Genomic DNA, 25,173 nt, shown 5'->3' on the forward strand with positions numbered 1-25,173 from the left:
ATGCAACTCTTCTTAGAGGTCTCAGTTTGTCAAATGGGTGTATTTTCTAATATTTATATGTTGCTCTTGTCTTCATTGATTGATTTTGCTCATGAGAAAGTGTAATAGTCATTGAAATGTCACTCATAATTACATTGAAATTAAGAAAATGTCTCGGAGAGCAATTTGAAACCTTGGCTGCTATGAGTCCTGGTGCGTCCCAAGAAACAATCTACGGTTGGCATATGTGGAGTCAAAACGCTGCTCCAGCTCTTAGTAGGCCCTCGGAGAAGGAGAAGGCCCTACAGAGGAGAACACAGTCATTGGCTGCTTGCATGGAAGAATGCAAGTGTAAGAAAGATTGCCACATGAAGCAACCCAACTTACTTGGACTTTGCCCCAAGATCATTCTATCGCTATTGAAAACTAAGGTGTACACATGAGCTGCTTCCACGCCATTGGAATGTAAATTATAATTCGTAGCGAACATGATGCAAAAGGAAACTACTGTAAAAGCACCAGTTCTCCCATTCCTGTCATTTCATGGACTAGGGGAAACTCTCGACAATGAAAGTGAAACTTCACATAAATGAGGACAGTCATCCAGTTGTTCACCAAGCACATTGTCAAAGTGCTTTTTATTTTACAGGAGGCAGGTGAGAAGAACTGTAGACACTGTTAAATTGAGGGCTCTACTGGTCCGACACTGGGAGTGCAGTGCACAGTTGCGTTGATATGTGCCAGGCCAACAAAGTAATCAAGAAAGAAAGACCTTCAGGTCAGCACATAGTGGATGGGATTGCACATCTGAATGGCACCAGGACCCCATCAGCTCCAGCTGGAAGAGAGCTGTAGGCATATTACTACTTTTTCAACTCCTATTGGTTTGTTCTGATAAAAAGACTGTTTTGGTAGGTCATTGGCTGCAGAAATCTTTCAGGATATCATTCTTTGAGTATTTCAACTTGTCACACATGTTTAACTACAGTGATGATATAATGGTGTTTGGGGCCACACAAAAGTAACATGGCCAACCTCTCACACAAGTATGTCATTTGCTTGCTGATGCAGGTCTCACTTTAAAATCGGAGAAGTGTGAGCTTCACAAAACCAAACTCCTATTCTTTGGCTATATATTGTTTGAAGGGGGAATGACTCAGGACCCTGGAAAAGTACTAGCATTGTCATCAGCTTGTACCCCACAAGATGTAACAATGCTGCGATCCTTCTTGGGCATGGTCAACTACTGCTCCAGATACATTCGTGACTTTGCCACCATGAGCGGAAATGTTGCAGCACTAGAAGGAATCTATCTTAATTCAGCTTATGTCCAACTCTTAGTGCTTACCAGTCAACTTCCCATTTAACAGCAGGTGAAAGCCCTGCCACCTCGCTGTTTGGGAGAGCCATTGGAACACAGTTACTGCCTTGACCTTGGTCACAGGGCTGCACCCTCCCCGGCAGCTCCTTTGCCTCCGACGTCACCTCTGAGCCTCCAGCCTGGGTTTTCTAGGCTGATGTCTGCCCTGCGTGCCGCAACGCAGTAATTGTTGACCATCTGCAAGAGTTATTATTTTCACTTGTTGGTGTAACTGTCTTTGTTTTCTGCCTACTGTACTGTACTGCACTGCTGGCATTCTCTGCCCTTACTGCTCTCATCCCCTCGCTGCTCCCACCTCTCTGTGCCTGCCGCTGCTGACCCGCTGCCCTTCCCCCCCTGTTCTCTCCCGTTTCCCGCACTCCCAGCTGAGTGTCCTCCCATACCTAACATAATGCCGACTGCTGCACGGTCGCTCAGCGGATGCCTGCAGCGGGCGCCCCGCTGGCGCACCAAAGGCAAGCCCGACCACGGCCAGCGACAGAAACCCTGGTTCCCCAGGGCCCCGCCGATTTGACCTGACCCTTCTCGCTCTCGAACCCGGAAGACACCTGGACTGCCAGGTCCTCACCTAACACCACCCACGGACCATTCTCATGCAGACCCAGCCAACGTTACTGCACCATCAACCGCGCCCTCACGTGTGCCGCAGGCCCACGAGACATCCGCGCCACCGAAGCCCTGACTTGCATCCTCCTTAACGTGCGCTCCCTCCACAGACACGCCGTAGAGATCTGGGACCGGATTGACGTCGCCTTCTTCACAGAAACCTGGACCAACGCCACCTCTGGTCCCGACATCGCCACCGCAATCCCCGACAGATATAAGATCCAGAGGCGGACCGCCCACACCGTCCAGGAGGAGGACTCCATCGCACACAAGACCTCCCGCTGACTCTCCACCTCCAGCACGAGTAACCACTAACCCAACACTGAACACCTCCACTTACAGATCCATACCTCCCCCAGGACCACGCTGCCTGGCACCCTTGCCTACAGACCCCGGGACCCCACTCTCTGCAATCACCAACCTCGTCAAACCCCATGCCATCACCTCCACAGACTGCATCCTACTCGGAAAACTGAACTTCCACCTCGACAACCGCAGTGACCCGAACTCCACTGTCCTCCTCGACAACTTCTCCAACCTCGGACTGAAGCAGCTTGTCAACACCTCCATGCACAGAGCACGACATACCCTCGACCCCATTTTCGCAGGAGGGTCAAACGTCCATTTCAGGCACACCACGCAGCCCCCTGGATGAACCACCACTGCGTACATTTCATTTTCAACACCACCACCGCACCCAAACCGGCTCCCTGCCTGCCACGAAGGAACTGGAGCAAAGTCACAGAGGAACACCTCCTCACCACCCTCCTCCTAGACCAACCCCTCCCCATCACAACGACCAATGCCAACCCTGCAGCCAAAGAACTTCACCAATGGATCTCCAGATGCGCCGACAAGATCGCCACCCTGCCAAACAACGCCCCCTGAAGGCCACCTGGTTCACCACTGAACTCCCAAGTTGCCAGGCGCACCTGCAGACACCTCGAGGGAAAAAATGGCGAAGCTGGAAACCCACAGAAGACCTAAACAACCTCGGAGCGCCCTGAAGGAGTACCACCAGCTCATAAGGGAAACCAAACGGACCTTCATCAAAAACAAAATCGACACTAAAGCCATAGAACTCTTCAACGTCATACAGCAATTCACCAACCCTCCCCCCCCCCAACCCCCACGAGGCCACGGACGTCACACCATCCCAGGAACTCTGCAACCAGCTAAATCAAGGCCCTCTAAGACGTCTTCAATGACCAGAAGCCGCTCACCACCCTTTCCCCCTCCACTGACTACGAGCTGACCAACACCACCTGGACTCCGGCCACGGTGGAACTTTTCACCATGATGAAAACCCAACAGGAGCACCCTTGGACCCCTGCCCACCACACATCTATCATAGGGCTGCCACCACCATCGCCCCTGAACTAGGACTGACCATAAGCTCCTCCCTCCAATCCGGCATCTTCCTTGATGACTGGAAGTGGGCCGAAGTCAAGCCCCTCCCCGACCCAACAGACCTGAAGAGCTACCGGGCCATCTCTCCCCTACACCGCCAAAGTCACCGAAAGACTCGTAAATTCCCAGCTGATGGACCCACCCAACCCCGGGGACCACCACCCCCGGAGCTTTAGAAATGGTGGGAGGGGGGCCGCAAGGCCCCCCTCCTGTAGCCCTTGATGGCCCTGGGGACCATCACCCTCCAGGGTCGGCTCCTGCAGTGTCCCTGGGTGCCCACCTCCGGGACACTGTGGTTTGCTATGGCAGGGCGGGAGCCTTGCGGCTCCTGCCCTGCCATATCAAACTGCTTTGGTATTTGGAAGAGAGCAGGAAACCTGCGCAGGAAACCTGCTCTCTCTTCCAAAATAGCAAAGACGGTTGCTTTTCCACATGGGGAGCTGCATCTTCGGAGCTCCAAATGTGGAAAAGCAAAGCCGGCTCGTGTAGGAGGCAGGGAGCCGGTGGGAATGTGGGGGGATTGGGCCCCCCTGGCCCAAGGTCACCAATAGAGAGGGCCAGCCCCGGAGATGGGGTCCTCGAGGCTTTTAGCCCCCTCTTCAAATATGAATAAATAAAATTTTTTTAAAAAAGGCCTGCCTCGGGGGGATGGGTGTCCCCGAGGCCATAAATGGCCTAAGGAGGGGGGCAAAGCAGCTCCCCCTCCTAAAATTAAAACAAAAAAAGGCCAGGCCCCGGGGGAAGGGGGCCAATTATGGCCTTGGGAGGGGGGCCACGCGGCCCCCTTCAAAAATAACATTAAAAAAAAACCTGTCCAAAATGAGGAAAAGGGGGGCCTCACAGCCACCCCTTCTTAAAAAGAAAAAGACCGGCATCGCGCCGGTGGCCACGCCCCCTTCTTGCACCACTCTGCAAACGCGTCCCCTGGCGCGTTTGCAGATGGGCAATGAATTCCTCTTGAATGCTGGGGATCCCTGGGGGCCAACTAGCCCACCAGGAACCTCCAGTATGCGCCAGGGGTCTGCGTTGCAGAGAGGTGTTCTGAGGCTACACCCCTTTTTACACCTCTCGGCAACGCAGCTCTGTGGCACTTCATGGAGGTAGCTGGTGGGCTAGTTGCACCCCAGAGACCCTCAGGATTCAAGTGGAGTTAATCCCCCAACTTAAAACGTGCCATGGGTGCGTCTGCACATTGGTGAAGGGAGGGGGCGGGGCCTGAGGTGACTTGTGTGCAAACACGCCCTGTGACGCGTTTTAAGTTGAGGAATTAATTTTCCAACTTAAAACGCGCCACAGGGTGCGTTTGCAGAAATGCGATCTTAGGCCCCTCCCCTTCCTTCACAACTGTGCAAACACGCCCTGTGGTGTGTTTATAAGTTGAGGAATTAATTCCTTTTCAATCTTGAGGGTCCCTGGGGGCAAACTAGCCCACTAGGTACTTCCAGTATGCCCCAGGGAGCTGCATTGTAGAGAGGTGTTCAGAGGTCACGCCCCTTTTTACATCTCTCTGCAATGCAGCTCTGTGGCGGTTACTGGAGGTACCTATTGGGCTAGTTTGACACTAGGGACCCTCAGGATTTAAGGGGACTTAATCTCCCAACCTAAAATGGACACAGGGTGCGTTAACACAGGGGCGAAGGGAGGTGACGGGGCCTGAGGTGACGTGTGCAAACACGCCCTGTGGCGTTTTTTAAGTTGGGGAAATAATTCCCCCCTCAAACCTGAGAGCCCCCAGGAGCCAACTAGCCCACCAGGTGCTTCCAATAAGCGCCATTGTGCTGCGTTGTAGACAGATGGGCCAGGCCGTACCCCTTTTTACACCTCTCGGCAACAGCGCTTACTGGAGGTACCGAGTAGGCTACTTTGACCCTAGGGACCTTCAGGATTCAAGGGGACTTAATCTCCCAACTTAAAACGGACACAGGGTGTGTTTACACAGTGGGGAAGGGAGGAGGCGGGGCCTGAGGTGACGTGTGAAAACACGCACTGTGGTGCATTTTATATTGGGGGAAATAATTCCCCTTCAATTCTGAGAACCCCAGGGGTCCAAGTAGCCCACCAGGTGCTTCCAGTAAGCGCCATTGCGCTGTGTTTCAGAGAGGTGGCCCAGGTTGTGACACTTTTTGCACCTCTCTGCAACGCAGCTCTGTGGCGCTTACTGGAGGTATCTAGTGGGCTACTTCGACACGAGGGGCATGCAGGATTCAAGGGGACTTAATCTCGCAAATTAAAACTGACACAGGGTGTTTACACAGTGGTGAAGCGGAAGACTTGACAGCTGCACCTCTCTGGGCCAGTGAGCAAGGGCTACAAAGCTCGAAACATGTTTGGCTACTTATTGCTACAGAAGTTATGCTGTTTATTCCCTGCAACCTGCTGAATAAAAAGGAAGATACACGACTGTGTGCGGCGCCTCACTTTTGGGCTCTTGTGTTTGGATATAAAGCGGCCCTGCCCAGGCTCGCGAGGTGCCCCGCTGCGGACTAGCGGCTCCGATGTGCTACAAGATATTCCAGCACACATGGAACAGCGTGACCGATTTTGGCTGTGTTTGATATGCAGGGAACCAGCGTTACTACTGCCAGCAACCCTACTAGAGGACTTTGAAATCAGTGGAGGGGTTCAGCTGGTTTGTAAACCACACCGACGAGAATGCTGTGCGTGCATGAGGCGTTGTTTGCACAGTGACCGGTTGGAGATATATATATATCTATATATATATATATCTCTCCAACCGGTCACTGTGCAAACAACGCCTCATGCACGTTACCCAGTACGTAGACCACGATAAATACGTCCAAAGTCAGTCTTCAGGTTATATTTTTGATTTTTATTTTTCAAGCATAAAGTGCAGGGGTGCAAAAAACGCCGAACAAAAAAAAAAAAAAAAATATATATATATATATATCCAAAGTAAAATCACCCTAACTACGAATTCCGATTTACTCCCCTGCTATCAGGAGAGACCTCAGTGCTGCATCTTTGAGTCCAGTACTGATCCTGAAAAGTAATTCTAACCATACTTACCAGTAACTTGAATTTCCTTCCATAGGATATCATTGCCTGCTATATAAAATATATTAAAAAAATATAAAATAAAAACACTATTAGATTTTCAATATTTTTCAAAACATTTTTTTCAATTTATATTAAAAATATGTAATGTAGTAAATCAGTATAAACAAAATAAATATAACCATACATTTAAAAATTGACATTTACAAAACCTTTGAAATTCACTGAAAAAAACATAGGTTTCAGACATGTTATAGTTGGGAATCAGCATTTAAAAAAAACCTTAGAAATTCACTGACAAACATAGGTTTTAGGGATGTTATAGCTAGCTGGACATTTCACTCGTACAAAACCATTGAAATTCCTCCGTTATAGTCCACTGCTGATGATGTCACATATTATATCATTCATGACATGGTCAGTGACCTCACTGATTACATCCACGTGACAATCTGATACATCTCCTTCATAGACTAGTATAACCTTTCAACAGTCATTATAAAATATGGAGTACCCTATTTGAAACCATTGACACACCAATACAAGTTTCTAAAAAGCCACTCAGTGATTTCTACATCTAGACACACATCTAAACACTTACCTATAGATTCACTCATACATGCCAACAAAGACCAATAGAACACTATTAAATATACTTGTACACCTACATCAACATTGCACACATCCTATTCACTTATGCAGTCATCCTACTCACTTATACAAACACCACTTTATTTATTCATATAAATAGTAACTCATACTTACTGTGTTATAAAATCACTATTACAAGTATACAGTTTTGGATACAGTCACTCATACAATCAGTCTTATGTATACCTAATTATATACAACTGTCACATACACTGCCTTTTATATTTCTACTTTGTTGGACATGTATTATTGAGAAATATATTTACTCCTCACCACACCCATAAAGAGATTCACTTACCCAAACAACTATTTCCACATGCAGTCCTAACCTCATATACATACTAAATCAACTATTTAACCATCTTTGGACAGTCACACACCTCCCACCCAACCACACACACATTCACTATCCCATACAAATACTCACGTAACAAATTAATAACTAGTATAGGCTTTCACATAGCTAGTAACCAACTTATGTAGTAGTTTACACAACAAGAGATGGTGATAAGATATTCACACAGTTTATCACCATCCCATATATTTAGTGAGGCACTTTACATTGTCACGTAGACAGTCAGCCACAGTACTACTAAATCCTCCATCCAGACACTTGTACATCCACTCAGTTTTCAATGCAGATTGATATATATTCAATCAATCTTATTTAAATATCGAACCAAACCACATTCACTGGATGATGTCGTCAGTGATGACATTTGAGATGTCATCAGTGATGCCACTGACCCTGTTCTGAATGATTTAATATGTGACATCATCAGCAGTGGATTGCGGGTGCGTGAGTTAGTAAGTACAACTAACTATAACTGAGGAATTTCAATGGTTTTGTACGGGTGAAATGTCCAGCTAACCCCCCTAAAACCTATGGTTTTATCAGTGAAAAAAAAATATATTTATTTTTTATGGGCTCCAGATTTAATTGAACGAGACGGATCACGTTCATTTTTCAAAAACTGCTCTCAGCAACCGCTGGTATTTCCTGCTAGACCTCATTTAGAAAACCAACAATAGAAACACTGTATACAGTTTATTTACCACAAACTCATTGTGCTTTGTCCAGTTGTGAAAATGTGTGTCTCCTGTGACCTTTATAAAATGTTATGTTCTGACTTCGCCTGGTTATCTTTTTTACTACCTTCTTAAAAGAACTTTCTTAAATCTAGCCATCTTGGAAAGTATGCTGATGCCTTGTGAGATCTGTGTGGCACTATTCTGGAATGAAACCTGGCCACCACTAGTAGGGCCATCACTCTTATGGGGAATGTTTACAGGGCTAGACCAGCCTTTTATTTCAGACGCCATTTCCCTGGTTGATTGGAGGCCGGTTTTCCAAGCCAAATGCTGCTCCTGAGGCTTCACTTTCCCCAACTCACCAAAGTTAACTGCAGCGGGCACAGAAGCTCCCGAAGAGAAAGAGGGGAGGGAAGGGAAAGGTAGAGAGGGAGAAGAGCGAGAAGTGAGAATGGACTGAAGAAGAGATTAGATGATGAGGATGGTTTGAGGATTTTGGGCTGCTGTGGTCCCCTAGTCCAGCCCTGAATGTGGGCCATTGCAGTCGTCTCTGGGTGGACCATCAGAGGCATGGAGAAAAAGGTTCTGCCTGATTCTGCCTGCTCCATGCTTAGCTCCCAGCCATCGCTCCCACATTAGGGCTTGACTGTGGACATTTCAGAGGCAGAGATGTCTTTGTGCACCACCCAGCATGATTACCAGCAGGATTTCGACCCTGCTATTTTGAGGAGAACACAATGACAACTAGAAGACTGAGAAGGTGTGGGTCGCAAGAGTAATTTCTCAGACTTGAAGGTGCTTGGTTATTTGGTAGGTGTGCCAGGTTCAAGGCTTCTCTGCAGACAAGGGCTGCAGAAAAGGATAAATGTATGCATTAATACAAAAAATGACAGACCATTGTGTGTAAATTCAAAAAGATGTGTAAGAATTTTGAGGTGCAATGATTTGACAGTGGCTTACCTGCCTAAATATTGCTGGGCAGAAACAAAACTGGATGGATTTGAGTGATGTATATAACAAGCAGGACAGAGCAAATGGAGAAGGACTTCATGTTTGTCAAGACTACGTTAAACCTGGTTACATGGTCTGGAAGTGTAGCCTTGTCAAGGTTTCTCTCGCAAAGAGCCATGTATCAAATTGTCTTGTGTGCAGAACACCACTGAAACCTAGTTCCGACAGGCTTTTCAACGAGTGCCACTGATCCAGGGCCCTGCAGCGTTGTTCTTGGTTGTGAATGAACAACACGGCTTCAGTGCAAATATTTGCAGACATATTTGTAGCTTTTATATTCACACTTGTAGATCCTTGTGGGTTGGAGCCTCATGCTGTTAAACAAATGAAGGTCAGCTAGGTACAGTTGTGACTCTTGAGGGGAGTCGGGAGGTATTCTGGTTACACCTATTTACTTTTATAGGTTTGTGCTGTATTGCTTGTATTTGTTAGGCACGAGCTGTACCCAGCTCGTGACAACCTTGCCTAGAGCTCTCCTGTTCGAGAGCACCCATTGTCCACCTTTCCCTGCGATTGGTTCCCCAACGTTCCACTGCTTAACAGTTATCCCATCCTTCCCCCAACTGTAGTCATTCTGACAGTTTCCCCTCCTGTCCCTCACACCGCACTTTGTGTGGGGCTGTTAGAAATAAACTTATAGAACCCATTCTACGTGTCGGCTTCATTAATACAGTTTGTTCTTTTAAATTAAGAGTAATTCAAACCCATCCCCTCGGCCGCTCAGTTATTTTTTTAATTTTTAAAAAAATGTTGGCAATAGGCAAGCAAATTTTCTTATTGTAATTTTGTACCTCAGGCATATTTCACCCTTTACACTGGAGGAGAATAGAAAAGTGGGATTTAAGTTATGCCGCTGCTTGGGCACTCCTTATGGACATAATGGTGTGTGGGAGTGTGTTCCTTTTTTTGTTTTTTGGAGTGTTTGTCTGTTAACAGGAAACTTAGATCGGTATGGCAGAGACTCTCTTATTTTCTGGTACCACAGTGCCCTTTTCTCGCACCAATCTCTAATCTGCCTAGTTAATCTTTTGTCTCTGGGCTTCAATAGCCAACGGAGAGGATCTACACTAATATTAACATGCAAATCACATGTGATTATAATTATGTTTTCTGTCTTCAGTTTGAGCTAACTCACACCGAAGGCACTTCTTTGAGGTTATGGATTGTTTTGCAATGGCTTCATTTGAAGACTCCTTCGAGGGTGGCCAGTTCTGTATAGTTTCAGCCTTGCAAGGGGAGTTTGCCCATTGAGGGCGCAACATTTATTTTGGGAGTTATTTAAGCAAGGTCTTTAACACCATTACCTTTCTCATTGGTTACAGGAGCATATGAAAATTACTTACTCGCTGAGCATAAACCGTGGACACTGCATCTATGCAAACATGATCAGCTACTTAACTTACTCCCCATTTGAGGCTTTATTTCCTCAGCCATCGAGGCTCTTAATTTGGGAACATCAGACTACCTTGCGCAGATTATTTGTGGAGGTACCAGAGGCTCAAAAGTGTTTCTATTATTGAGTTTCTGTTCTTGAGTCTGTGATATCACAACTCAAGATGGTTACAGCTTGTAGTCATTTTACAGCCTTACCAATGAAGTCTGGAATGTTTCTACTTGTTACTCTGCACCTGGAATAAATACTCTTACTTCAGAAGGACCTCAAAACCTTGCTCTTTACTTTTAATTTTCTAGTCTTTTGTCTTTACCTTGCATTGGTGGAGTGGGTGGTCTCTATGCCTCTCTTATTAATCAAGTTAGTGAGGCGAATTGTACTGTAACAGAATCCTGAAGTAATTGAAATAAATCACGTAACACTGACAGGTCTACTGTTCTTGCCACCTCAACGTCTGCATCTGGTTCTCACAGTATAGGGTTGCTATTTGTGGTTATGTGCAACTAAGACTAGTTAGTACCTCGGCACATCTGTTGCTCGCAATTGTATGCAAGGCAAACTAGTCTGTAGTGCACCACATGTGTTCGGTCATTCATCCTAATAAGCCCGTGTTTCATAGTGGGTATGTGGTAGGCAGGGCCCTTTCTAATTGGTGCTGAAGCCCTAGCTAGTAATGGTGGGAGGACAAAGGCATCAATCCCTCCATGGTGATGCGTCAGCAGTAGTCCATTACAATGGTCATCTTGAGATTTAGTTTTAAAATATATCTAGTCATCCACAATCTGGTCATACTCTGCCGCAAGTTCAGTGATCCGGTGTAGTTCTTGGGTCTTTAGTTCAGCCTGAGACTAATCTGAGTGCCATCTTGTACATGGGAGGGAAAAAAACGCTCTTCTTTTAGAGGCTCTGTACAGATATAAAGTTATCTGGGTTTCAGATAAATCCAACTGAACGGGCCAACATCATTTTGATAGGAGGTTAAATCCAATCCTTAATTGAAATGCGTTCTTGGGGCAGAGTATTGCTGGTTTATATTGACGCTGGCTGGCAAACCTCACTACAAGCATTAATCTCTCCTACAAGGCATGGTCCTGTTGAGGCATATGAATGGGCTCTAATGGGTCAAGGAATCTGGGGGCAAGTAGAAGCGGACTTAACTGTGTCTCCTGCTGACCCACAGTAGCTGGGATTTAGCTCTTTTTGATGATGGGCCAAGGAGCAAAGTGGAGTAGGCTGGATGTTAGTCCAACAAGTTGATTGTTGGCAAGGGAATCGTTAACCTCTAAAATTGTATAAACCTAGATGAGATTGGCTATGGAGCACAAATAGATGAGAAATCCTTTCAGTATTTTGATCAGTACTGCTCTAAGATGGGTTGTAATTCTTTGTCTTCTGTGAAAGTTGAGAATGTTAACAGAGCAGCATTCATGGTTCTACAGAGATTCACGTGTAGTGTATTCCAGCAACAACGATTAAGGAGCTGTAGAAAGCTGCACAGTGCTGACCACTTGTTACACAAAAACAGTTTTGCTGAAACATTCTTATTTGTTTTTCTCTTCAGGTCGAGTGATCACCACCATCGCCTGCTCTGGGGAGAAGGAAGTAGATCTCGCTATCCAGAGTGCCAAGCAGGCTTTCAAAATATGGAGCCAGAAATCTGGGACAGAGCGGGGCCGGGTGCTTCTGGAGGCTGCCAGAATTATACGGGTAGGACCTACTTGCTGTAATATACATTGACCCCAGGCCTACTCCCAGTGTTCAATTATGAATGGGGTTAGACCTAAGGATGCAGCTACCCGGGAGTTTGGCAGACACATAATTCTAGTTCATTCAACACCCACACACATGCAGTGCACCCTCAATTTTTAATCTGTGGTCTACCAGAGTTGCTTTATAATCATGAGCTTAGGAGATCTTTTTACTGAGGGTGCACTGCATGTGTGTGGGTGTTGAATGAACTAGAATTATGTGACGGATAGTTGTGCCATGATAGATCGTGTCATGGGCATCACTTTTTTGTTAGAGCGGGGCCCCCTTCCCTGAGTAGTGACCAGGTTGAGGTGAGGGTGACACCCAATTGTTATGGGTAAGTGCATGTAATATTTAGACATGGTTGAAACCACTTTCGGGTTTCATTTAAGCACTCTCATAGGAGAGAGGTTAGTGTTTTGGTAAATGTGTTAGGTGGGGTACTTGTTGTTTTGAATAATTGTATATTGTTTTTACAGGTACCCGGTAATCTCTTCCACACTTGCCCAGTGGGACATTACCGGTGGAGTATAAGATATGTTTTTACATTCATCACTGTACAGTTGTTCACCACTAGCAGCAGCTTTGTATAATTTGTTTGTCTGGTCCTGAAGAATGCCCCAATACTATTAGATCTTTGTGAGGGCAGAAACATGTCGACTTAATGTCACTGCTTAACATTTGATAACCTCAAGTGTTAGCATACTGCTTTTTAATCTTGACAATGGCACTCTTGGAATAACCTTGTTATAGAGCTCCCTTAGTCATTTTTAACGCACCCTTTTGTATTATTTAGCGCTGCACTATCTCTTCTTCAGTTAAAAATCCTCTTCACATAGCATGTAGATATGCCTTTGGGTTCCATGTTGCACTCTGGGGAGTCATCAGCCACCCTCTAGCTCTTCAATCAGCTAAGGGTACCCCAGTCAATTCTTCAGACTGAGGTCCCTGGCGAGAGGATGCCAGACCCAAATAATGAAACATCACATTCTGTGATTGATGGGTTTTGGCATAAGAGGTTCTCTTCTCCAATAGAGGAGGCTGTTAACTTTTGACATACATTTACCCCTGTCCTTTTCCCATTCTTCCACTTTTCTGACTAGACTCGAGGTGTTTTGTGGTATATATGGGAAAAATTGCACATAAAAGGAATACAAATACAAGGAACGTCTGCAAATAGCTTATGGGTATTTATGGAACCTGACCTAGAAAGCAAAAGAGGCAAAAGGTTCACACAGTCAAATCCCCTAAATAAGTCTAGATTGGTCCAGATATTTTCAAAATGCCCAAGTCTCCACATATTATCTAATGATCTGAAGCATGTAGAAGTTTTTGGAGAGTTAAGTGGGTTAAGATGTGACCATGATCTTATTATTTCCAGTGCTATTAAGAGATGTCCTTCTAAATTCTGAAAGAAAATAAAAAACCCAAGGAGTAAAAATGTCAGAGGTGGAGCTGGAACCTAATGAATTCCCCGGGGTGGGTTTTAAACCGTGCCATGGTAGATGCTAACTAAATCAAGTTAGATTGGAGACTCATTGTGCTCAGAATAGCTCCAGAAATATATGAAAAGAAGGCCTGAATATTCTTTTGCCTTAAAGGGGGCAATAAGGAGGAGCAGTACCAAGTAGGTAAAAATAAGTACCACTGCCTAAGATGGGAAGAGTAAAATTTGAGTGATAAAGTCTAGGGATGAGGTGCAATGCACAGTATTACATATGTATTGAAGCAGCAAATCTCTAAACCAATAATAGATCATCATGAGATTTTGTGCTTCCAGGAAACCTGGCTGTCCATGGAGCCCCCACAGATAGATTGTTTTCTGCAAGTTTCACAGGGTGCTTCAAATATTTTCCCAGTCTGTCCATCAGGGAGATGTTAACATTAAGATCTACGAAAGTCGCTTTGAAGGTATAGGAAATCAATACCAGAAGTAACTGGGTTATAGTTTGAGGAGTAAAACTTTCTAATGCAAAGACTGGTTTAGAATGTATTTTTGTTCTTAATATGTACTAGCCAGTAAAGCATTCATGTGTTTGAGGGGAATATGGATGTGTTTAGAAAGGACCTAGTTAAAATACCTTCAATGTACACACAATATTTGTTTGTATTGATGGGTGATTTTAATCCCCTGATTGAAAGATCAAGGTATGAAGAACTTATGTCTGCATTTAATAAATTGGCCAGCCTTCTGGTGAATTCCGTAACATCAAGAGCTCTATCTTTGCGAAATGTTCACATCAAATGGCTTTGTCAGTCTTGATGGACGTGTACCAACAGATTCTCCGGCAAGGAAAACCTTCCTATGTGGTAACCAGAACTGCCCAAATTGATTGATTGTCCGAGCTTGAGCCTTCAGCTATATCGAAGTTTGAGGTGCTGCAGATTGAAGGGAGTGATCATTATCCCCCATGTACAGCAGTAAATGTGGGTACCGCTCTTAAGAGACAGCAAGTGGTTTCCCCTAAAAATCTGCTTCCCGAGATGTTACGCGCAAGAATATCACAGAAGCATCTAATTCAGTTAAAGACTTTTCAATATAAGTTTTAAGAGATCAGAGCAAAAGAGATACCTGCAGAATTAATTTTGTTAGTATGAGGATATCCTTAATTAATTTAGTAGCATGTTTAAAAGTTGAGCTGAAGGCATTTAATAAGAGGTTATATAGAAATGTCAGAAATAAACAAGGAACCTCTGGTTTGGTGACTGTAGACATCTAAAAAGGTGGATAAGGGTAATTGGAAAGATATACAAGGTTCTCATGGAATAATGCGGATAAAAAAACACCTTACTGATCTAAGAAAAGAGCCTAAAAGATTGATGATAAGCAAGAAACTGACTCATTGTGAACAAGAGCTGGAAAATCATGTTAGGAACAATAGAGAAATAATAATAGATTCTGGGAATTGGTACAACATGGCCTAGGGAAGAATGAGGGAAAGCTGAAATGTTTGATAAGAGAAAAATTATAGGTTGTATACCTGGAGGAAATGTGTATTAATCACACTGCAACTGGCCATTTCTAATATTAACGAGGAAATAAAGGAGGAGTTTTCCTTAGGAATAATCAAAGACCATTGAGCTGCTAAAGCTTATAAGAGCAGTCGGCCCTGACCATCTGCAGTCAGCGATGATAAAAACAAATATTGTTTGGAGGTCTAGCCTGTTCTTTCCGCTATTCTCCCAAAACATCAACAATGGGAAGCTCGCCGGATAGTTGGAAGGGGGCGGTGATTAAACCAAAGTATAAAAAATAAAGATGATCCTTCCTTACATGGAAGCTGTAGGCAAATAAACTTGCTGGATGTTAGTGGGAAAGTCTTCTCCAAAATCCTCTTGGGGATATTGAAAGAATGGACCTCAACAAACTCTATAATTCCTATAGAGCAAAGTGGTTTTAAAGGGGGGGGGGGCAATCAACAGCAGGTCACTGCTTTAGTGTATGGGCTGTAGCCAAAATATTGATTTAGCAACATGGAGGGTTAATCTGTTTTTTGGATTTCTGCCCCGCATTAGATACTGATCAGGTAAAATATCCCTCACTGTTTACTCTTGATCCTACAGGAATTAAACAGATAATTGGACTCAAGTGGAACTAGATGTTGATGGATCTCTATTAAGGAGAACAGATATTAGGAAAGAACTTAGACAAGCTGTGTTTTGGCACCTGATGTCCATATTTTTGGCAGATCTACTAAAGATCTTCTGCCTATCCAATAGCCTTCGCCCTAAACTGAATGGCGCACACGTTATCGGTCTTCTCTATAGAGACTATCTAGTGATTTTGGATTTGACCGAAATTGACGAGCAGAGGAAGTGGGATGCCTTTGGTGATTAATGCATTAAGAACAAATATGTAATACATCAGGAGAAAACTAAAGTGCTTCGATTTGGGATTAAGTAGATTGAAAGTGTAACTCGACCCAAAATAATGCCAAAATCGAGATAGTTAGTAGTTATAAGTACTCTGTGATGCGGTTCTGTCATGGAAAGTGCACATTGAACCCCTGCAGGCAAAAACCCTTTTGTCTTTAGGGAGACTTAAGAAATATGACTTACCTGTGTTGACAGCGTATCCGGGAAGAATACAGCCACAGTTTGAAAGTGGTTTGGAGGTACTTTGTAACAAACTGAGATTCCCAAAGAGGGTAGCTGCTTAAAAAGAATACTCATCCAACCACTGTCTACCATGGTCCAGGCTATTGGGACAGAAATTGGTGTAACGGCATGGAAATATTTAGCATTTGCAGAGATGTCAAAATTCTGGCCATGTGAAGATAGCAACGAGTTCCCCAAAATAGCAACAATATGTCAATAGGAAATCCTGAATAGTGAATTCAATTGGGTAGGATCGTCCAGGGGTAAGGATTAATGACCCTTGAAAGAAATTAACATTACCATGTGGTATGACAGTTCCAATAAAAGTTAGTAAAACGGAGTATTGAATGGTGAAAAAACAGGCGGCCAGGAAAGAAGATCTGCGATATATTTAAGACCTCTGTATCCCCTCTGATCAATTTATGGCTTGAGGAGGAAACCTTCTATCTAGAACATTTACAAAATGTATGTTTAAGACTGTGCCTCTTTAGATTTAGATGTGTGGTTGGGTAATCAGGTTTTAGCTTCTCAAGCACAAGGTTCCCCTTTAGATAAGGACCAACATTGTAAATGTGGTCTTAAAATGAAAGGGGATTTAATGCATGATTTAGTGGATTGTTTGTGGTTTTTAACACAACTGAAGATTTATTGAGGCTAACTATACAAAAATACGGCATTGGAGAAAGGGGCAAGCAATTCACTTAATATTGGATATGCGATTTTGGATGTAACCTGTGCCTCAGGGCTTTTTTTTTTTTTTTTTTTTTTTTTTTTGTGAACCTTCGGCAACATCTGAATAATTTATTGTAATATAGGTCAGGGGTAGATTTTGTGATGAGCTGTGCTTTTGGATTGAGCATAGCTCAAAATGGTTTAAAATTTTAAGTAAAAATTGGTGTAATGAGTTTTATAGTGCAAGTGTTTTTGAAAACTAAGGCCTAAATAAACTTATGTTTTTGACTGACTAAAAATCCTTTGACTTCCCATAGTTTCTTAAATACCCAACCAGTTTTCTAAACTGGTTTATTCATGATAAAATCTTCAGACGAAAACCTGTGGACTTATTGTTGCGCCAGTGCAACTGCCTTCTAACACCAAGAGGTCACGCTTGGACTAAAGGTTGTGATTCTCAACACACACTGTAACAATTCTAGTTTTCTGTTACCTTTAATTGCAGTTTAAGGGCTTATATCCAAGCTTACAGTTCATTTATACACCTAGGCACAGCAAGGCACAATGTGACAACTTAATGTCAATCCCTTTTAGCACTTCAAGACATGTTGAATTGTAAGGGATATAGTGAGCCTACTCAACTCTCTTGATGCCTGCTTTGCACACTAATTGCTTATGCTGGTGTTCATTTTAGGCTTCAGTGTGAGCAAAAAAAAACTAGTACCAAAACTTCTGATCCGAAACTTCCAGTTAATTTGTGATGGATCTAGATCATGTATTAACCATTAAAGATTATTTTATCTACAGTATCTATGACTGGGTCAAAGGTTCTTTTCTGAAGCTGAGCTAGTTTGTAGTTTATTCCATAGTTAGCAAGCTTGTCGCATCAATTTCTTTTTTCTTCTTTCATCCTGCAGGTAAAGTATGGAGTCAGATAGCTGTGTTAGAGAGCTATTGCTGTTGAGTTCTTGGTCTGTGGGTACTGTGACAGAATTGTTAGTCGAGTTATTGGTGTGCTCCTACTCTATCTGGAATGAGAAGGTGTGTGAAGAGTTTGTCTTGGAAGCCTGTAAAGTATATGTTGGAGATTGTCTTGTAGGCATTCTTGATTTGTTGGCTAATTCCTTATTTGGTAGAGCTCCTGACGAGCACATAGCCTATGCTGGATGCGTATTTCTTCTTGATGACATTAATGAGCGCAAGGGTGGAGGTGAGTTTATCCTGGCCTGTTAAGTTTAAAGTGAGCTTAGCCAAACAGTCCTTTTATGCATAAAAACTTCAATTGTAAGTGAAGCCAGCGTAAACTCCAGGCAGTGGGGAAGTATGGAATTTCAGTTTTAATGCTAGACGGACCAGTAAATCTTACATTCTCGCTACTCGTTGGATGGCTGTTTCAGCATCCTTGGAGTGATAGGTGATACAAAAATTCTGATGATTAAGTTGTAACACAGATTCTCCTACCTGTTAGTACTCGCTTGAAGAAACTCTTGATTCTAAATGCCTACTAGTTTCAAGATTAGTTTTGTTTATCCCACTGCCCATGTCTTTCAAGATCCTCGTGTCTAGTAGACTTGCAGGGATAAACTGCAACTTGTTGTGGTTCGAGAATTAACTGAAAGGATCACAGAATATGATTTTACCAAGCTGGTGAGGACTTCATTGACCTCCTGTTAAATATTGTGGTAATTTCTAGTAGTTTTAGGTGTTTATGTAGCTGTGCACTAACACTTAATGTCCTAAGCCATGTTGCAAGATTCAATTTCCACTGTATAAAAAAAAATGCCTCGAGTGCTTTCATATATGTGAAGTGTGATAAATGGTGCACTTTTAGGATTCTGCTGTTATTTCTAATAATTGAAAAAAAAATATTGTGCAAGTGGCAGTTTCTGCAGTCTCAGTAGATCTAGCCCAGCGTGATCTAGCAGGTCATATGCATCAGAGGTGTTGAGGTGGATTAGGGCTTGACAGTTAACTTGGCCAGAATGCTTGCTCTCTTAAATGCTGATTCGTGCCACCTTGTGTAGTTTCTAGATTTTTCAGCTAGTCTGTGTTAAGGGGATATGATCTCGCCTGTACTGGTGTTTTTGTGGTAATCTATAGTCTTGGTACAGGTTATTTCAGATCTGAGACTGGGCTTAGATATATATTTGTGAGCTGTAGTGCGTTTGACATGAGTTGCTTTCCCACTTGGAAAGCATTCAAGAAGCAAAGAAAAACAAGTTTCAAACACAGACCTCCTAAAAATACGCAAAATCATAAAAGGCAAACGAGTAACTAATCCTTCTAATGTCAAGCGCTGAGACTTTTTGATAGTCTGCAGGAACTTCAAACTCCCATTCAGATAAGATTTAAAGATCGTCATTTTCGAAACCCACTTGTAAGACTGTTTCGTTTATTCTATGTTACCTCTCACTTTATCTATCATAACATTTACCTTAAAACGCTCGGTTTCCAATGTAACTAGGTCAACTGCAAACTCCTTTTAATAAATGAAGAGTATCCTAGACGCACGGGGGAGTCGTTTTGACCATCTGAAGGCACGTTTCAGTGCCAGTCTACGAGTGTAGTAGGGCTGGGTACCAGAGGACTATAAACTGTTGCCACTCCCTGCAAGAAAAACAACCGGTGCCCGATTGCAGCACCTCGGTGGAGGCTGCAGGAAGGGGAGCTTTGTACTGTAATCCACAGTTGATATTTGTCCACAGTTGATATCTTTGGGACCTTTTTAGGAGGGGCAGATATGCCTGACCATCATCACCTAAATGCACCTAGAAATGTAGCGGGGAGGGGGGAGGGTAAAATGACTGCTCTATTTGTCACGGGTAAAAAAGCAAACTAAAGCTCAGAATTATAACGGAGGCACCTAGTAGGAGGTACCAGTATAGATCTCTTAAGGTGTGGCATGGGAATTTGAGTATTGCCACGTTGGTAATTCATCATCCCAAGTACCAGATAGTCTACTTCAGTGTTGCAGGTGTCATCAGGACTCACAGGTTTAGTGTGATCTCTGCACTTTCTAGACCTGATTCTAGATTTTTCTGAATTGTGGGCCTGTTCTAGCCTCGCTGATCTAATGAATGGGTACCAGTTTATCAGGAAATGGGAAGGCATCTATCCTATTCCCATTTGGAAGATAACGTCACTGGGCTCCGGTGGAGTCTGTCCCCTGTAATGAAGGAGTCAAAAAATGGCAGGCCATGTTGAAAGGTTTGGGAACATGTTCTGAGTTTTTTTTTATTTAAGACCTTGGAAAAGGTGGTGCCATAGGATCTTATATATTTGCGGCTTGGAGAGCATTAGTGTGTGGTTGTGGAGAATAGCTTTTCATTGCGTGCTGTGGAGCACTGTTTCTCAGGGTGTTAGTGATGCAGCGCTACTCCAGAAATATTTCCTAGAAACATGTCTCCTTTCCCTGAAGTACCAAATCATACATCTACTCATCAGTGGGGCCCATAACGCTGCAAGTTTCTCACAAAACACTTACATCATACTTCATAGATCGGTGAAATTCAAAGGAGAGCTGCTGTATCATGGCGGAGTGTCTAAATCGAAACTAAATATTTATACTATTTACACCTGCAGTTTAAATGAGTTTTACCATGGTTCATTAACAAAACATTTTATTTAGACACACCAACCATTATGGTTGACGAATCTGCTAGTAAAAAATTAGGCGTAGGAAAATACAAGACCAGCTTAATTCTCCATTTATCTAATTTTTATTAAAAGCAAAGTTTAGCTTGTCTGACAGTTTATTCGCTTTAATTATTTCTTTATTCAAAGTAACTTTATTTTTTAAACTGTTTTTATTGTTTTATGCAACACAAAGGCAATAATGACAGTGTACAGATAATCACATAATGCTATTAGACGGTATACATTTGAATATCGTAGCGTAATGAAGTAAATAGTGTTCCACTTTTCTTGCAGTTTCTCCCATGTTAGTACAATTCCCGCCCCATCTATCAACCTGCCCTCACTCTTCATCCGTGCTCTCATCCTCCGATTCCGGTAATGGGTCACAATTATCCCCCCTATATGCATTCCAGGCTGCCCATATTTTTGTCCATTTTCTGGGGCTCTTTCGACTAGCATATACTGTTCGCTCCGAGACCATAGTCACTTCCATGTCCCTGCACCAAGTCGCTAATGACGGTGTATCAACTGCCCCCCATTTCTGCGCAATATTACGTTTTGCTACAATGAGTCCCAGCGTGATCCATATTTGACCGTATCACGTAAGGTCATTTGGCTCCCATATATTGAGCAAGCATCTACGTGGGTCAGGGTGGAGCAACACCCCTATCGCCTGTGATATTGTACGCAGCACCTGTCGCCAGTATTCCATTATTGCTGCGCATTCCCATATTGTGTGAATGAATGACCCTACCTCTCCACACCCTCGAAGGCAGTATTGATGTTGCCCTCTGTGTATTTTATGTAACATGGTCCTAGTGTAGTACACTCTGTGCAGAATCTTAAGTTGTACCAACCGGAACCTTGCAGAGATTCCGACCTCCCTAGGAGAGGCCAGGGCCTCTTGCCATTCCGAATCATCCATATCGCCCACTTCTATCACCCATTTACCCCGTAGATCTATTGTTGGTTCTGGCATGTTGTTGATGAGCTTTCTGTATAAGAAGGACGTGGCACGTTTTTGCATGGTTTTCAGTGAGCAGATGGTCCTCTAACGGGGCTGATTCTGGGACTGTTGTGTCTGGCGGTATCGCTGCCAGCAGTGCGTGCCTTATTTGAGTGTACCTGTATGACTCGTTTGGAACCAAGTCCTATTGTAACTGAAGTTGGGCGAATGGTATCACCGTCCCCCCTTCCCATAGGTCGCCTACCGTGGAGATGCCTATGTTGTCCCCCCGGTCAAATCCCTTGCTATGTCTCAACTGTCCCAATGTTCTGGTGTACCAGAGCGGAGTGAGTCTAGTGACAACCCCTCCCCATCCTAGCTTGGCTTGTGCTGCGTGCCAAAGTGTAACCGTGTGTTTAGTAGGGCCTTCCAGTTTCCGTGCCAGCCCTTTGTTGTAAAGGGCTGCCAGCATGTTATTCGTGCCCAGTTGATCTCTGTCTGCCCTGTACGCCGGATCATCTTGTGTAGCGTGGATCCACTGGTTGATGACCTTCAGGTGTGTAGCCCAATAGTATAACTGTATGTCAGGGAGTGCTATCCCACCCTCATACCAACTCTTGTGTAGTTTTGCTTGTGCGATACGTGCAGGGCTGTGGCCCCAGAGTAATGTGGACACTTGTTTAAAATATCGGGGTGGGACCAAAAATGGTGTGTTGTCAAGGGCATAAAGAAATCGCGGCAGGGCCATTATTTTGTATAATGCCGCTTTACCAAATAAGGCAAGGGGCAAGGATGCCCAGTGAATCGCATCTCTTTTTAATCTTTCCAGGGGCGGCGCCAGGTTTTTGGTAAGAAAGTCTATCGGGTCTTTCGTAATGTGTATGCCCAGGTATTTAAAGGAGTCATGCGTTATTACGAGCAGACAATAGGATGGCAGGCACGGCGACCCTCCCTGTAGTACATATAGGACCGATTTGGACCAGTTTATCAGGTACCCTGACATCTTCCCGAAGATATCGCATATGCGGAGGAGCTCTGGTATTGAGCGTTCTGGGTCTGTTAAGTACACTAATATGTCATCTGCATAGAGGGAGATATGCTCCTCCCAGCCGTCCCTCCACTGTATTCCTTTCAGTAAGGGGGTCCCTCTGATCAGTGTTGCCAGGGGGCTCTAAGACCAGCGCGAATAGGAGCAGTGACCAGGGGCAACCCTGATGCGTCCCCCTCGCCAACGGTATCTCATCCGACGGGTGACCATTAGCTAGTACTCGCGCCAAGGGCTTCATGTATAGTAGCCTTATCCACGTGCAAAATTTGGGACCAGACCCCAAACGTGGAAGGATCACAAAGATATTTCCATTCTACCATATCGAAGGCCATCTTCGCGTCTAGTGATAGTATCACCGCCGGTTCTGACAGTGATGGAACCTTCGCCAGCACTCCATGGAGGCGTCGAAGATTTAGTGCTGTGTTCCTATTGGGCATGAAGCCCGATTGGTCTGGGTGTATTAAGTGAGGTAGGTAAGTTATCAACCTGTTTGCCAACAATTTAGCTAGAATCTTTGCTTCTGCATTCAGTAGGGATATAGGGCGGTAGGAGGTACATTCAGACAGGGGCTTGCCCGTTTTAGGGATTGCTACAAGTGTTGCTAGTCGCTGGTCTGGCGGCAGTTGGCCCTTCGCAAGGCTTTCGGTATACATAGCCAGCAGAGGCGGGCTCACGGTTTCTGCCATCCGTTTGTACCATTCAATCGGGATTCCGTTGGGTCCCAACGCTTTTCCGGACTGAATCGATCTGATTGCTAATTGCAATTCCTCGACCGTAAGGCTCGCTTCTAATTCTTGGGGAGCCTCCTGTGTCAGTGTTGGTATCTCTATATTCCTCAAAAACTCTGTTACTACTTTTCCGTTATCCCCGAAGTCGGTGTGTAAACTTCTCAAAAGTGCTGTGCCAGTGTGCTCACTATTCCCTCTGGGTCTGTCATGAGATGTCCCCCTGTTTGCCTTCTCTCGTATTCCTCTGTTGCCTGTCTCTCGCTTGTCTAGCCACGCCAGCAGTTTGCCCGCTTTGTCTCCTACGTCATGTATTTTGTGTCTAGTTGCTAATATGTGAGCCCCCGTCTTTTCCTGCAGATGTATTCTGTGTTGTTGCTGTCTAAGATGCAAGGTATGCGCCGTGTCTGGTGTGGGGTTTGTTGCGTGTTCTGTTTGCTGCCTGTAGTGCTATTTCCAATTCTAAGATTTCTTTCTCCTTATCTCGCCTATGTCCCGTGATAGAAGCTATCGCTTGTCCCCTTAAGACTGTCTTATATGCTTCCCACACTATTGATGGTGAAGAGACCGACGCTGCATTTTCTGCAAAATGCTTTGTGGTTGCCCGCAAGTCTTTCTTTATCTGGGGAACCTGGAGGTACCCTGGGTGAATAGGATATATTTGCCGGTGAGATTTCCTTTGGAAGGAGAAAATCAGTAGTATTGGAGAGTGATCAGATATTCCCCTGGGCTTAATATCTACTTCTACAACATTCTGCAAGCCCGCATTTAACATCATAAAATAGTCGATCCTGGACAGACTATTATGCACCGCTGAGTGATACGTGTATTGGTGTTCCGTGGGGTGTGAGTGCCTCCAGACATCTGTCAGGCCCATGGCTTCGGTGAATCCCTGGAAGCGTGAAGCGCTAAGCAGTGGTGTTTGGGGCGGATATCTATCCCTGGAGGCGTCCATTGTGGCATTAAAGTCCCCTCCCATAATAAGATCGCCCTTAGGCAGGGCAAGGAGGAAATCACTCAAAGCCGGGAGCGCCACTGCGTGAAGTGCCGGGGGGGATATACACTGATACTACATTAAGGAGTTTGCCTTCCCACTGGCCCAGCAGTGCTGCAAACCGCCCCAGACCATCTATTTTAGTCTGGAGCACTATGAAGGGAGAGGTTTTTTTTTTCACTAGGATGCCCGTCTCCCTGGATCCTGAGGAGTGCGCCACCATCCTATAACCCCATGTATACAGTGCTTTGCATGTCGTCCCTGTGAGGTGTGTCTCTTGCAGTAATGCTAGAGTGGGGCCGTGGCGCTTCAGGGCCTGCAGTACTAGTCCCCTCTTTATCATATCACCCAGTCCGCGGACATTCCACGTGACCAGCTTTAGAGATGTTACCTGGGCCGTGTTGTGGGCTCCATCAGGTTGTGAACCCCTTGTAATGAGGACTGTGTGTACGTCTGGGATTGCCGTCTGTTCAACATCTTCGAAGGTCTTCTCACCTTTCGATTCTCTGCCTTACTATCAATGCCTTTGTAAACTAGAATCAAACGAGACCAAGTCCCAACATCCCTTCCCCTTGTCCCCCCCCCCCCCCCTTCCTCCCTGCTTAACGGACTTAGAACCGCCCGCCACCCCAACTCAGCAGAGTGTTTATTCCCCAACCCAACCATAGTACTTGCTTGACTCGGGTAAAGAGTCCAATGAAGCGGCAGTCCTTTTTTCTGCCTCCATGGCCTGTCTCAGTCCGGTATCCAAAAGCGACACGACCGTGGTTTTACTTTCAGGGAGCGTTGTCTCAATTCTTCCAATTAGCAGGGTTATTCTCGATCGG

At 44.6% G+C, this 25,173-nt stretch overlaps 1 protein-coding gene across 1 annotated transcript in view; it reads left to right on the forward strand.

The window, feature by feature from the left end:
* Nucleotides 1-25,173, forward strand: part of ALDH9A1 (aldehyde dehydrogenase 9 family member A1) — a 206,152-nt gene that overhangs the window by 55,751 nt on the left and 125,228 nt on the right. The window contains exon 3 of the mRNA XM_086957203.1: nucleotides 12,040-12,185. Within this exon, the coding sequence (XP_086813329.1) occupies nucleotides 12,040-12,185 (146 nt within the window). The remainder of the gene's footprint in view (nucleotides 1-12,039; nucleotides 12,186-25,173) is intronic.

Source organism: Lissotriton vulgaris, chromosome 1_1, assembly GCF_964263255.1.
Source record: "Lissotriton vulgaris chromosome 1_1, aLisVul1.2, whole genome shotgun sequence".
Taxonomy (NCBI): Eukaryota; Metazoa; Chordata; class Amphibia; order Caudata; family Salamandridae; genus Lissotriton; species Lissotriton vulgaris.